The 15,140-nt window shown below is 41.2% G+C and overlaps 1 protein-coding gene across 2 annotated transcripts in view; it reads left to right on the top strand.

Annotated features, from left to right (window-relative positions):
- CEP112 (centrosomal protein 112) overlaps window positions 1-15,140 on the top strand; it is a 275,736-nt gene that overhangs the window by 43,433 nt on the left and 217,163 nt on the right. Inside the window, exons 7-8 of one of the 2 annotated variants that reach the window (XM_019542364.1) lie at window positions 6,826-6,873; window positions 6,989-7,066. The exons of the other annotated variant lie outside the window; for it this stretch is intronic. Coding sequence (XP_019397909.1) covers window positions 6,826-6,873; window positions 6,989-7,066 — 126 coding nt within the window. The remainder of the gene's footprint in view (window positions 1-6,825; window positions 6,874-6,988; window positions 7,067-15,140) is intronic. 2 annotated transcript variants of the gene reach the window in all.

Raw genomic sequence — 15,140 nt, 5'->3', positions numbered from 1 at the left:
TTACTAGGCTACCGTGCAGTACCATCATTAAAATGGTGTTCGCTGGCACTACTATGCAGGAACTCCAGTTGTGAATTTAGTATTTCATTGTACAAGTACTAAATTAAATGCACAGTAGCCACTACGCATTAATGAATGTGTAGATGTGCTTGCTACCTTCTGAAAATTACTTTCTCTTAGGGCGCCTGAATAACCAGTTCTGAAGATCCCTGATAGTTTGTTCTGACGCTGATTAGGACTGGAAACAGTGGACCAGTTTCAGTCTTAGCACAAGTAGACACAGCTCCCATTCTAATCCATGTGTTTGTACACTCACACCAGTTTTAATTTTTAGGAAAGTGTAACTCAGCTCAGGAGTCAACAGAACCAGGGAGTGTGGATTGCATTGTCTTTTTCTTTCTCTGGAGAATCTTCTGCCTGCAGAGGGAGACCTAGGTAGTGAGAGTGAAAGGAATTAGCTACTAAACATGGTTAAAGCAAAAGAAATATGGGGAATTCTTGGGTGGCTCCAGCAGTAGTGCAATATGTGCCTGTGGTTTCTTGTGAACTTGGCTCAGCTTTTACATTGTCTTCCATTCTAGTTAAACTCAACCATTTCTGTAGAAGCCTTTTGATTTGTTCTCTTTTTTGGTTTTCTTAGTTTCTGTCTGCTTACTATAAACATACCTATTGTATATGTGGTGGTGCTGGAGGACGGCACCACTGTAAAAACTTTCCCACAGTGAACTCCAAGTGGTGTGTTGTGACTTCAAAAAATAAATTCAACTTTCATGCTGACAAACAGTCTTCAAATGCTTTAATGTCCTTCCACAAAGACTGCAGAAGCAGCATTAAAGTGTTCTTCCCTTCAAATTATGATGTTAGATAAGAATGTCCATACTCAGATTTTCTAAAGCTACTCAGCAGTTCTTTCTGCAGGGAACATGCTGGCTGCCGGGGTTTGTTAGACTGAAGGAAGAACTTAGGGCAAGGTTCATTTGAGTTGTTTACCATTTCCAAATCTAAGTGTTCTTAACTCTTTCATGTGTGTTTTTCTGTCCATGGTTTGAAAACAAACATGATTTCTCTTTGAAGAAGTTACTGGGAAATATGCAAAAAGCATGCTGATCCAAATGTTTTTCCTAAATCTTAACATGCAGCATACCTTCTGACTCTCTGATACTCCATAAGGATGTATTATTTTAGTTAATTACTAGGCCTGTGTGAATAAGGAAGTACTTGATTCGGATTCAGATGATTCGGAGGACAATTTTGATTTGGAGATTTGGATCACTGTCCTGAATCAATACGGACGAATTGGCTTCAGAAGATTTGGTGTAAATTCAGAGGGATTCAGTGATTTGGATCGGTTGAGGAGAGGCAGGCACAGCCGGACAGCTGCAGGTTCTCCCACGGCTCCTCTGACTATGCCTGCCTCTCCCCAGGCGGGGGGAGCTGTAGGAGAAGCCCCTGTGGCTGCCCTGCCTGGCTGCATCCCCCCACCCAGCCACAGCTTAGTCCCAGAACTTAAACCCCCCCCCAAAAAAACCATGTTTAATGGCTGCAAGAGCAGTGATTGGGGCCTCTGAGGACTCATGGCAGAGTCCCCTTGCACAGTGGGGGGCAGTGGGGATTGCCCCTCTCCACTTGGCACCCGCATGGCAGCTGCACCATCATGTGGGTGCAGTGCAGCTTGCCAGGGCACCACGCACTGCCTGGGAGCTGGGGCCACTGGGGCTGAGCACTGCCAGGCTCTGGATGACATGGAGCCACTCCAGCTCTCAGTGCACAGCACCCTACTGAGCTGTGCTGCACCCGTGCCATGGGGCGGCTGCCGTGCGGGTGCCAGGTGGGGGTGGTGATCCCCACTGCCCTGCGCTTTGCGGGGAGGCTCAGCCATGAGCCCTCAGAGGCCCCCATAGCCGGTGCCAGAGTTGGTGAGTTCGGGGCTTTTTTTTTTGTTGCTTTTTTAAAAAAACGTTCTGGGAGACTGGAGCCAGGCAGGGGATGGGGCTGGGCAGGACAGCTGTGGGGGCTTCTTCCCTGGCTTCTCCAGCTGTACCAGCCTCTGCCCTGGTGGGGGGAGCCGCGGGGGCTCTGCGCTGCTGCCGCTTGCCCAGCTGGCATGGGGGTGGGGTGCAGGCGTGGCTCACTCCAGACGGCAGCAGGGCATAGGTCCTGCTCCCAGTGCTGCTGTGCCCACATCAGCACTGGGGGCGGGGGCTCTGTCCTGCTGCTGCTTGCTAGCAGCTTTTACTTGGTCTCCTGATTCGAGTCGAATTTGGAGATTCAGTACCCAAATCGGGCCAAATCTCCTCCAAATCGAATCAGCTACCGAAGCTTTGCACAGCCCTATTAATTACTCCTTAATAAGTGTCTTCCAAAGACCAAAATATTCTGGATGGAGTGGGAAGATGGCATAATTATATATACACACATTGGTGCTCGTTGCTACATCAAAGAAATAGGGGCTGTCAACTAATTGTTTAGATGGAGGCCCTTGTGCTAAACGCTCTGGAAAGAGTGAGGTGCAGCTCTTCTATGGGAGCAGCTCTGCGGAGGCACAAATCGATGATTCCTTTCCTGCTCCTTCCTTGCTTCAGCACCGTTTATTCTCAGGATCGTGTCGCCTCATACTGTGGATGACTGATCCACTGGGGATAGACCCTTGGCTCCATCCACTCTCTTCTCTCTCTTTTCCTTCCCTGCTCACCGAGGAGAGGGCTGGAGAGGAGAAAAGACTGGGTACACAGCTGGCAGTCTCTCTGCTCCCTGTGTGTGTAGTGACGTTATTGTTAAAATGTCCATGTGCTGAATTTGTCTGCTCTGACATCTCTCCTTGAAATGTCAGAAGGGAGATGGTTCCAAGAAGTCTTTTTTTCTGCATTTGCCAAGTGATATTTTTAATGGGGATCCTCCAAAATGTTCCCACCATCACACTCTGCGATGAGGTGACAGTACTAATTCTCACAAAATGAAACATGATCCGTTGCTTATATAATAGCCCACTGAATAACGGGTAGAATGGAAGTATTGGAAAAAAGTATGTGAAAAACTGGCTTTTATTAAGAAAGGGTATTTACAAATTTAGAGTTCAACTGTAGTTCAGATAGAGATTATGAGATTTACTTGTTTCATACCCCAAGAAACTTTGAGTCATGTGATTTTTTTCCCTGTTCTTCAAATGGTTCCTTCTCATCTCATACATATGTATTGTAATTTGTCTTGCCCTTGTACTTATTAGTTTTAAATTTGCATGTTTCTCATAAATACAAGTTTTTTAATTTTTCTTTTTTGGGCACTCTTTATTGTGATATTTCCCCTTTAATGTGGTATAATTTTGAGAACAAGAAGTTTTGCAGAAGACTAGCATGAAAGGAATGAATGTTGAGACATTAAATGTTTACAGATCAGTTTAAGTGGATATAATCCACAACAAGTAACAAAGTGGGAACATTTAACTTCAAAGCACATCTGGCTGCTGTTACAAAATCAAAAAATGCAAGACTTATGCCATAGAAAGTATTAGAGCCACATTTTCCTCTCTTTTATAAACAAGTCGTGTATACCTTACATATTCAAAGTGGTTCTGAAATGAAGGCTGTAAACTATTGCGTTTCATGCCCAACTAAACTATTTGAATTAGCAGTAAATATTTATAGTGCTATAAATAAGTTGGTTTTATTTTTAAAAAACAGAGGAAAACTACATTTTATATGAAAGGTGTATGGCATTTAAAAGCCATTTGCACTCTGAAAGGCTGATTCTGATTTCTAGTTTCCTCAAAACTCCCACTGAAGTTAATGAGAGTTTAGAATATGCAGAATGAGCCCTCAGTCAGCAGAACCAGGCCCAGGTTAGATTACTCCTGGCATCCTGGGAATGCTTGCTGATCCATCCTGGTTCTGGGCTGGTTGGCTGGGATCAGCTGAAGATGTGATGGGTAGAAAGGAGATTCAGGGTAAGTGTGAGGAACAAGGCAATGCTTGTGGAGAATTACAGCTGTAAAGTTGACCGTTGTAGGTACAGTTCTCTCACACACTCTTGCTCCTTCTCTTGGGTTTTTCTTTTTTACTACACCAAATGCTCTATTGTTTGGGATGAGTTGCTCAGGAAAAGGCTTAGATGTTATCAGTCTGTATGAGGCTCTTGATTGCGTATACACCTTTAATTAGAATGCATAATAGAATATTTACAATCTTTATTAACTTGTTGTCTAGATAAATATATATTCCTTTTGCACATCTTTGAACCACACCGCCACTTCTAGGGAAAACGTGACAACTCTTCAATAGTGCACAGATATCCAACATCACATTTTAGGACAGGAAATGAAGAATACTGTGTCAAATTGAAATTACAGAGGGATTAAGCCTCTTTTTTCATTTATAAATTCAGCACACAAATGTACTTAATAGATATGGAAAAAGTGGCAAGCACTTTTGATATATTTGCCAGGCCTAATAGATCAATTTAATCTTCTCTAAAAATAAAAGACTCTATATTGTAAGATGTATATTGCAATCATATTCTCATTCCAAATCTCCCTACCACATTTTACAGATTATATTCTTGAAAGCATGTCTTGGGAGTTGCATTTCGTGTGATGTGAAGTTTGAGCTTTATAGTTAGAGAAAATTAAGCAAGATATAGCTCTGATAGAGGAAGTGGGTTGTGCTCAGTATTTCAAATGTAGTTTTTAAAATTAGTGATTGAACCAGCTGCTTTAATTAGACAGTACTTTAATGAATTTTTTCCATGTGTGGTATTTGGATTCTTTTGCCAAGAGTTGCATATGTTTTTATAGTCCTATTATCCTCAAATATAGGATTTTTGGAGGGTTGGTGAGCTGTACCAACCTAAAACCAAAGGAGCTCTTTTGAACCTGGTGGAGTTTTTTAGCCTCAACACCATATTAACTAAGAGCCAAATTTATTTGCCTCTCTCTTTATAAATGCTATTCTTTGATTCAGATATTGTGAGTGCACCTGATCCCATTCAAATGAAAAGTCTGGAGGAGTTTACAAAATGTAAACCTTTTCTGCTGTGGGAAAACATTCCCTCTCCTTCCCCAAAATACCACTTGGTTCAAATTCAGCTCAACAAAATCCATTTTTTAAATTGGTTGGCACGCTTTTGTAGCCTGAACGGATTTCAAAGCCACCAGCAGCTTGTTTTGAAAATGGTTCTTGTCCCTAGAAACTGATTAATGCTGTCTATACCCAGCTCTAAAATGTTCAGAGAAAAATGTTTACGGGTTATTTATTGAGGTAATATAAAATATTATATGTGGAGGCAGGATGCTCAAGGGTTTCCTATGTTTATGATTTGGCCAGTATATTAGATGCCGTATTAAAATTTGCTAATGATTCATCCTGTGATAAGCTTTTGTATATAATTAACCAAGTATAAATTATAATTTAGTGCTTTCTTCAAATGTTTTCTGTAAGTTATATATAATCATTTTGGGTGCATTGCAATGGAAAACAAATTCTGAACATTATTAGGTTAGATTATATTTAGTGGAATTGGTTGAAGATTTTCTGGTCATAAAAACTGTGAAAGATTACTATAGATTATTAGATTTCATTAGACTTATGAGTTCTGAATTTTTGTGGGGTTTTTTTTTTTTTTAAAGAGATCCCTGAGAATGCTTTAAAAGGAAATATACTGATGTTTAAAACATAACCTGGTTACAGAAATCTGTTATATTTTTATTCTCAGTATTAGAGATGTTTAGCCTTTTATTTGGTAAAACCAGGATTTTTTTATATCGGGGTGGTTCATAACCCGCTTAATTCATAGCAGGTTGGCAGATTAAAAACCAGTTGCTCAGCTGATTGCTGTTGCTTTTACTTTGAAGGGCACTGCTTCTTCACTCAGCTGGAGCACAACAGTGGTTAGAGAAATGGCACCCTTTGAAATAGAAGCCAAAGCAAACAGCTGGAGCACCACAGCAGTCCTGTGTAGCTGTTTGCTGAGGCTGTATGTACCCCTGGCTTGTTTGCAAAACCTCATCATTGCAGGCAACTAAAGAACTGAACCTTGTGAAAAATCCAGATTCTGTTATATCTAGAGAGAGTGCTCAATATTGGTTCAATACAAAATCATGATCAGTGTGTCTATGTCCAAATTCCCAAAACTGACCAGTAATTTTGGATACCTTGATTTTTAATATCATTTTTCTGAGGCTAGGGACAGAAATTACACGTAAGCTGGTATAAGTGATAGAAAATTGGTTTAAATTTGTAGCACAACTGAAATTCAGTGCACCTAAACCACTTTCAAAATGGCCGAAACCAGTTTAAGATAAGCCTGGATGGGCTGTAGTATCAGACTTAATTGATTTAGGTTAAATTGATGTATTGAACTTCTGTCCCAGACCCCCTCCAGATTCAAATTAATTCACAGTCCCCCAGCATCCCAAGTTCCTTTGTACTTCCCCTGCAAACCTCCCATTGCGGGATGGGCAGGGTAGCCTTTTCCCAAGCTGCCAGCCCCAGCCAAGCAGGGAGGCATGCTCTAGAACCCCCTGGCTTCTGGCCTGGGCCACTGCAGGCATGTGGCTGCATTTCTGGAATCAAAAGTGAATGTCTGTTCACTTGCTTATCAGTTAAGTCTACGCAACTTAGACTAATCTGGGAAGATTGAATCAATTCAACCTTGGGCTTTTTGACTGTCTGTACTTAGTCTGAGTATCAGGTTGGGTGCCCAAAATCACTAGTCACTTTGGAGCATCTAGGCCATAGTGTTTTAAGTTACTTTTTCATGTGTATAAGAACTAATGATGAAAAACCTCTGTCACATGAATAGTAATACAGCATTGCATAATGTATTGTTTTCCAGCTAGAAAATCCAAGGTATTTGAGAGAGAAGCCATTACCTTTGTCTCTGGTAGGTGTTATATTTCCCTGGTGGGTTATGGAGACATCATGCTATTTCTGCTTTTAAATTATTATTCTAAAATATACTGTTCAAATTTTAAAACTGATTTTTTTTCATTCAATAGATGACACCCAAAATAGGCTTAGGAAAAAACAGCTCTTTTTATGAGGAACGGACATTAGTTCGAATGCATGAAAAAGAGGTAAGATACTTTTCAAATGTATTGATCCTCGGGTCAAAGTTAGGATTTTATTACTGCTAATCAATAATATAGGTTTGACTAACAACTTTGTTTTCTGTAAGAAGTAAGGTCATATGATCAAAACTGTATTTGTAGCAGTATAACTGTGGATGAGTAGAAACACTCTTTTAAGAATACTGGTTTTTGGTTGTAGGCATGTTGGTCTAAGGGTATAGGTAGGCAAGGTTCTTTGGGTAGATGTGAAGTCTGGTCTCCAAGTCTTGTCTCAGATCAAGTCTGGTCTGAGTCTCCAAGGAAGACTCTGCTGGTCTGAGACTTTCTTGGAGTCTCAGACCAGCAGAGACTCCCTATGCCTGATGAAGGGTGAATGAGCCCAAAAGCTTGCTCAGAACTTTATTCCAACTACTCAGTTGGTCTAATAAAAGATATCACATCTACCCAAAGAACCTTGCCTTTTAAGAATATTTACTTTTAGGTAGCAGAAGTTTTGTACTAAATGGGCACATCTACATCTAATAGACTAATCTAATGTGCAGTAAAGTGTCACCTTTTACATGTGCACATGATTTACTACACATTAAATTAGTCTAAAGCTCTGTTTGCTAATACCAACACATACAGGTACTAGATAAAAGGTGCATTAGCTAATGCACTGTAGCACACATGTAGACATTGAACAGGAGCAATTCGCTCCCACTCAGCTGGCTAAGTCCTGATGTGGATAGAGTAAGGATCAGGGGTCCTGATCCCCAGTTTGCTAGGAAGCCATCTACTCCTGCGGTCATCACAGCTCTCCCCACCTGGTGGATGTTGGGACTGGCCCCACACCCTTTGCCAGCCCCCAGGGCTGGTACCAAGGGGAGCCTGGAGCTCCTTGTGACTGCTGCAGGGGGGCAGGGCAGGGCAGAAGCAGCCTTAGACTGGGCTGCTTCTGTCAGGTGCAGTTTGCTCCTGACAGAGGCACACATGTAGACATGCACCCAGGAGTGCATTAATTGCATGTGTAGATATGTCCAATGAGTACTTAATGTCACAGTAATATAGGGAAAATATATATCTTGACAGTTAAAGGAAAAAAAAAATTTCAGCTAAGGCTCTGATCTTGCCAACACTTATATATGATTATCTTTAACTGTACTTCTGTTAAAGTGTAAAACAAGGCTGCAGATCCTAAGTCTGGTCTACACTGCATGGTTTTGTTGGATAGTTCTGCTCAGAAACTGTGAGTACCTCCACAGTCACAGCTCTACTACGATGGCAAAATGCCTTCATTCTGCTGGCAGGACGAAGCCAGCCTCCTGAATGATAGGCTTCTGCTGTTATAGGTAAGCTGCTAGGAAACGGATCACCTTCATTTTCTGTCAGCCACCCTGGCCTGTTTTGAAGGCCTTTCAGGATGCACCCTATGCCCTGTCAAGATAGCTGGTGCAGTGGAACTGTGGCTTTGGTGACTTCCATGTGACATTGGCTGTCTACCTGCAAAAGGCTTATAGTATAAACAGGCCCCTTGTAACCTTATCTGCTTATCTTAAACACAATTTTCTGATGTTAATGGTTACCATTTTCTTTTAATTCACAGTAAAACATAAAAGTATGTTTGGAAATACATATAGCATGGAAATGAGCAAACATTGTCTCCTTCCTTCTGTTACCATGCCTCTTCCAAAAAAGCGATTCGTTCATAGCACTAAGAGGAGTTATCTAGAATATAATGCAAAGCTGAAGGAGATAGATGTTAGGGGAAGAGCGGAGTGAAGAAGAAACCTAGGCTGTAAATACTTTCTTCATTTATTGTTCTCACTGCTGTTGTAGCAGACTACAGAGGTATTTAATTTTCATTGATCAGCATATGTATGAAATAATACTCAGGCAGAAAGTATGGGTTGAAGGCAGCCAGCTGTAATTTCATTAACATAAACATCAAACCGGGATGTGTAAGAATGCAACTGTTTTCCCTACCTCAGCTCCATCACCTTTTAGCTACCAAGCGATTTTTTGAGTTCAGTGAATAATAGGCCAATTACTTAATTCTTGACCTAACTCCCTAAGTAGTTCATATATGGGCTGCTAATCTTAATCTAAGAGTGCAGTATTAAATGTCGTTGTGTGCAGTTCTAGCCGCTCACTGACTTGGGTTGATGCCAGTGGCTTCCTGGTACTACGCTGGAGCTGAATCAGCTGTATGTGCCTGTCAGAGCCCAAGAGTGTCTCAGTACCGCAGCTTCCATGTTTCAGGGATGTATTTTTTAGCTGTGTTGGTCTGAGACAAGAAGAAATGCAAAACTCTAGAACTCTTGGTTCAGACATGATGCCTTTTATTAGACCAATTAAGAAATTTAAAAAAAAATCATGTTTTTCTGGAAGCTTTCAGGCTCACACACCCTTCATCAGGCTCAGGGAAAATTAAAGATGGTAAAAGTCCCCATATGTAGGAAATAAACTTCATTTTTGCACAGAGGAAGCTGGAGATGGAAATCTGTCCCTCTGGGTCCATGATAGTGTCTGTCTCCGTGAGGTGCTCTTTGTTGTGCTGGTCAGGCAGGATTCCTTCCACTGCTGGTCTCAGATGACAAGCAGGGAGGTGTAGAAATCTTTCTTGTTGGTCAGCAATGAAGTTCATAATCCAGAATTGGCTAAAATTTCGGCATCTTCCATGCTTGCAGAAAAAGCTATTTTTTTTTGTGATTTCTTAGGCTAATAAAAGGTATCATCTCTGAACCAAGAGTTCTAGAGCTTTGCATTTCTATTTGTCTCAGATCAACATGGCTAACAAATATACCTCTGAAACATGGTAGATGCTGAATTTTAGCTGATTTTGGATTATAAATTTCATTGCGGAACAACAAGAAGGATCCTACACCGCTCTGCTTGCCATCTGACACCAACAGGGAAGGAATCCTGCCTGACCTGCACAACAAAGAGCACCTCACAGAGAGACAGATTGCCATCTCCAGCTTCCTCCGTGCAAAAGTGAAGTTTATTTCCTACCTATGGGGACTTCTTACCATCCTTAATTTTTCCTGAGCCTGATGAGCTCAAAAGCTTGCAGAAAAAGATATGTATTTTTGTGAGCTCTTAGTTGGTCTTATAAAAGGTATTATCTCTGAACGAAGCGTTGTAGATTTTTGCATTTCAATACTGCAGTGCAGTGATGTGTAGTTCATGTAACCTAGCCAAGCTAACTTTAAACTGGCTAGATCAGGTACCAATAGTAGTTTAACAAAAGGCCATCACAGAATGTAAGTACTTGGCCAGTGAAGCTTATGCCCCCACAGCTGCAATTCTATCAATCCCAAACCAGTTGTTTTAAAGCTAGCTCAGGTAGTCTGTGGGGGCTGTAGTCTCACCTGTGGATTGCAGTATAAACATACCCTGAGAGAGGGGGTGTAGTTCCCCTATCTCTTGCAAGCTTTTGGTATTTGTCCAGGAAATCAGGCTTTCTCCATGCTCACTCCTGTTGTATGCTGAACTGAATCCTACAGTATCCATCTTCTGTTGGTCCAGTCAGACAACCCAAAAAGTCCTTGTTTTGGTAGAGGTGACAGTCCTAGCTGGGAACATAGTAAAGAGGAAGGATGACTGTCAACTAGTAAGGGCCAGATCCACTGCATTTCTTTTAGCATTTTTCAGCTAAAAGCTGGGGGCTTTGGTATTTAGTCAGTGAAGATACTATGGCACGTATATGAAATGGGGAATTTTTTTTTCAGTGTCCAGGGCAGATTTCAGTTCTGATGTTACTGTATGCTTTACTTCCTTAAATTTTCTCTCTTCTTCATTGTGTCCTACACTGTTACATGGTGTTCCTGTTTACTATTAGAACAGCTGCTGCTTTTCCAGGAGCAGCTGTGTTTCAGTGAAGGTGAAGTAATGCCTGTATATCTGTATCCTAACTTAGAAGACCTAATTAATGTTTGCCAAGTGTTTTGATGTACTAAGATTAAAAGGGTAATATCTGTGTATTATTATTTATTTTATTTTAGTGTATTTTCCATTCTACTATAATTTTTTTACAAAAGAAGAACATTTATTTATTGCATTTTACATTTGAACATACTGTTTTAAAAGGTGAGAAAAAAACATGTCAAATATGGTTTATATTACTAGTTAATCTTTTGGTTTTTTTGCCTTACTAGTGCAATGATAAGTGACAACAGACCTGGAGAGACTTAACTGTAAACTTCCTTGTTGAACTTAGAAAGTCCTGGTGCATTAAAGAAGTAGTTTAATCAGCTGTTAGGAAGTAATGCTATCTGCAGGCCCTATATGTACTTGGTTTTACTTGGGAAGTGATGCCTGATAGGTGTGTAAGGGAGACTCCACAGTAGTAGTAATTCAAGGTGGAAAAGAGGCTGACTGTGGAAGAGTAAATAGCTGGAAATTAAGAAGACAAAGGGCAGAAAAGAAAGGGAGGGCAGGGGAGGGAAGGAAGTGGGAGGAAAAGAAAAGTGTAAGAGGTCAGGTCTGGCAGGTACCTGGTGAATCAGATGTCAGGCAGGTTGTAATGTGTCAGAAATCCAATGTCTATATTTAATCCATGATTTTTTGTATCCAGTAGATTTATGAAGTGAAGTTTGTAGGCTGGTCTACGAAAGGTGTCTTGTAAGTTCCCTTTGAGGATTAGAACTGCGAGATTGGAGTGGGGGTGATTGTCTTGTGAGAACTGGGCATCCACATGTAGTTGGGTACTTTTGTCTTTGATAGATTTCCTGTGTGCATTCATTCTGGTGCACAGTTGTTTTTTGGTTTCTCCTACATATTTTCTGTCAGGGCATTTGGTGCATTGGATGAGATGTATTACATTTCTGGAGGTGCAGGTGTAAGATCCAGGAATAGTGATGGTTCTGTTGTGGGGTGTAGTAATTGTGGGGGTGGTGGAGATGTGTTGGCAGGTTTTGCATTTCTTGTCTTGGCATGGTCTGGATCTATTAGGTGTGGTTTGGGTCATAGGGAGTTTGCTGATGGTGATGAAGTTGGCGAGATTTGATGCTTGTTTAAAGGCTAGGATGGGTGGTTCTGGAAAGTTCTCTTTAGGAATGGGGTCTTCTTCTAGTATGGGTTGCAATTATTTGAGGATTTTCTGTGTAGGTTCCAGGGAAGGATGATATGTCAAAATTAATAGTGTGCAATTTGTGGGGATTTCTTTTTGCACTGCAGCAAATCCTTGTGTGATATCTGGATGTCTCCTTCAGACGTGCAGTGCATCTCTCTGGAGGAGTGTTCTTGTTGAGTGAAAGCCCTTTTGAGATTTGTGAGGTGGTGATCACGGGTATTCTCTTCGGTGCAGATTTGGTGGTATTCGAGGGCTTGGCTGTATATTATTATGATTATGATTATTATTATTTGCCATTTATATTTACTGTTGCATGCTGATTTAGTATTTTTTCCTCTAAAATATATATAATATATATTTTAAAGGGAAGCTTACTTTTGATGGGGTTTTTTGCATGTAATAAAGTCTTGAGTTTTGAATATGAGACACTGGTATGGGAATAAACCTCCCAATGTTACCCCACATGTATGCTGAAAAAAAATGTTAAAACATAAATCTACTAGCATATTCCATTTAGGATTCAGTTTTGAATCTTATTTTTCTTAATTTTGAAATGTGTTGTAGCTATTAGTATTTCCACACCTTGGGTTGTTCATTTTTGGGTTTTTTGTTTTTGCTTTTGCTTTCATCTTCATCTCAAACAAGGTATAAGGTATTAAGCTAAAAATCCATTGCATATGTGAGGGGATTTTGTTTGTTTTTTATGTGGGCTTTTGTTTTAAACTTTTCTAAAATATTTGCAGCTTCTAAGTCCCTTCTTCCACTTTTTATTCATATTGTATTTGCTTTACCACCATTAACAGGCCAAATCCTACTTAATATTCTCAAAATGTTGTCATATTTTATTATATACATATACATATAATATACCTACTTTATTTTATACAATATTTTATTGTATGTACTTATTTTGAGTATATACAGTAAGACTGTCCACCTAGTGTTTTGGTCTCTGTTGGATAAAGACTGAAAATAAAAAATAAATTACATTTCTTTTATGCACATGGGCTTGAATCTTAATGAACCTAGGCTCCATTGCATTAAGCTAGGGAAAAGCAAATTCTGTGTCGTGAATGGTGCATGCCCCTGGTGGCTGGGCGGGCATGGCTGTGCTGGCAGGGGGAGTGTGGCGGCGGTAAGCGCGGAGCTCCTGCAGACACCGCCAGCACTGTCGGCAGCGGGGGTGGTGGTGGTGAGCACTGACCAGGGATTGGCGACCAGCTGCAGGCGCCATTGGCAGCGGTGTTGGTGGCCAGCGGTGATCGCTGACCACCCACAGATGCTGCCAGCAGTGTCGGTGGCGGGGTTGTGACCAGTGACCGCCGGCAGGCACTACTGACAGTGTTGGTGGCGCCTTTTTACAGAGGGTGCACTGCCATGCTCAGGGGGTGTACGTGCACCCACATGCACCCCCTATGCATCACCCCGCTCTGTCATAATAAAAATAATACACTTACAAATACATTTACACACTTCATGTTTTTGATATACAAACTACAAACTTGTACAATTAAGGTACATATATGTAATTCAGTAAACTATCCATAAATGCTTACAAGTGTGTAGAACTCCAGATACATTAGTCAGATTGGTAAGGAAAGGGACATCATCTGCAAACAATCAGTTCTTTCCTCCTTTTCTATTATACAGTACAATGACAATTAGAAAAGTTCCAACTTGCAAAGTCCAGTTTCAAAGAACATCTGTAGAGACACATCTTTGGCTGAGGCGATGGGAAAAGGCAGACTTGGGTGTCAACCACTTTCATAATTAATGAAGGAATAAATAGGAAAAGCTGTTCCCAATCAACAGATACTAGCCTAACTAAATATTCCCGCAAGTGGACAGATGTGTCCACATCACATTCTGTGTTGTGCTTTGGCATTGCCTAATCCTTTGTTTTAGCAGTTTTCAAAACTACCAGTTGCAGACAAGGCAAGATTTCTTAGGAAAAAAGTGCCTTTCCCCCCAAAAAACACCTGGAGAAAATCAGAGTGTGCATGATATGCAAGGCAAATACCTCCCCATGGGTCCAGAAATTTTGGGGGTCTGAGTCAGAGTGATGTCGGTACTTACTGCTCTGAGTCTGGGAGCTGCCTCAGTTAAAGCTGCCATCAGTCCCTCCTTCCCCCTCAGTTAACCCCCGTCCTCCACGTGCACTGCCCAGTTTCTGGGCCCATGGGAAGCCCTTCCCTCACTTCCAAACTGCATGCTGGATTGGGATGGTACAAGGGGGTTGTCCATGGCCAGGCTCAGTGCACTGCATCCAACCCAACATGTGGATTCCATGTGGTTCCAAAGCCAGCCCGTGGCCCTGAAGCCAGTACACAGGGCTAGACATGGCACCTACTCCAGAGCTGGCATGCCCAATTGGACCCTATCGCAGCCCCAGCACCTGTGTGCCAGATCAGGCCCTGGCGTACGGCCCTCAGTCCTCTGGTATTTACTCATACTCCAAGGTAAGATTCCCCACCCCTTTTCTGGGGGTCTTCCAAAAATAGAGGGCACATTGTTATATGTGAGAAAGTACGGTAGACCAAAAAAATTGAAGCACAGTATTGTCAGCTGAATAATCTTTTGAACTTAAACAAATACCAGGAATTCATGCCAAAAGGCTTTGTAAACCACTTAGCAGAGTTGTATAGAAATTGCAAGTATCCTGTAAACCACACAGTGGGAGATCGAGTAGTTTTTGCTAATGGTATTGTATTGTGGTCTATTTTAAACTTGAAAGGTTGTAGAAAGTATTTCACAATCTCCATGTGCTTACTGTAACCTAAATGGGTTTTCCTCTTACTTTGTCCATGAGGCTCAGTTCAAAGTGAGGCCTTTTCATTTAGAGTATGGAAATATATTAACAGAAGAGTAGTGCTGTACAAAGGAGAATTTTTCTAAACATATAGCTGTTTTCAACTTTGTCGTAAAACAGAAGAACCTAAAATAGGATAACTGTGTTTTTTTGCTTTTAACCTTTAGCTCTTCGTTCATAAACCATCCCTGCACCTGTTTTGACACTGTAATGCT

Source organism: Crocodylus porosus, unplaced genomic scaffold (genome assembly GCF_001723895.1).
Source record: "Crocodylus porosus isolate Cpor-Errol unplaced genomic scaffold, CroPor_comp1, whole genome shotgun sequence".
Classification (NCBI taxonomy): domain Eukaryota; kingdom Metazoa; phylum Chordata; order Crocodylia; family Crocodylidae; genus Crocodylus; species Crocodylus porosus.
The sequence above is the reverse complement of the archived record's forward strand: the minus strand, read 5'-3'. Positions and strand labels throughout refer to the sequence as shown.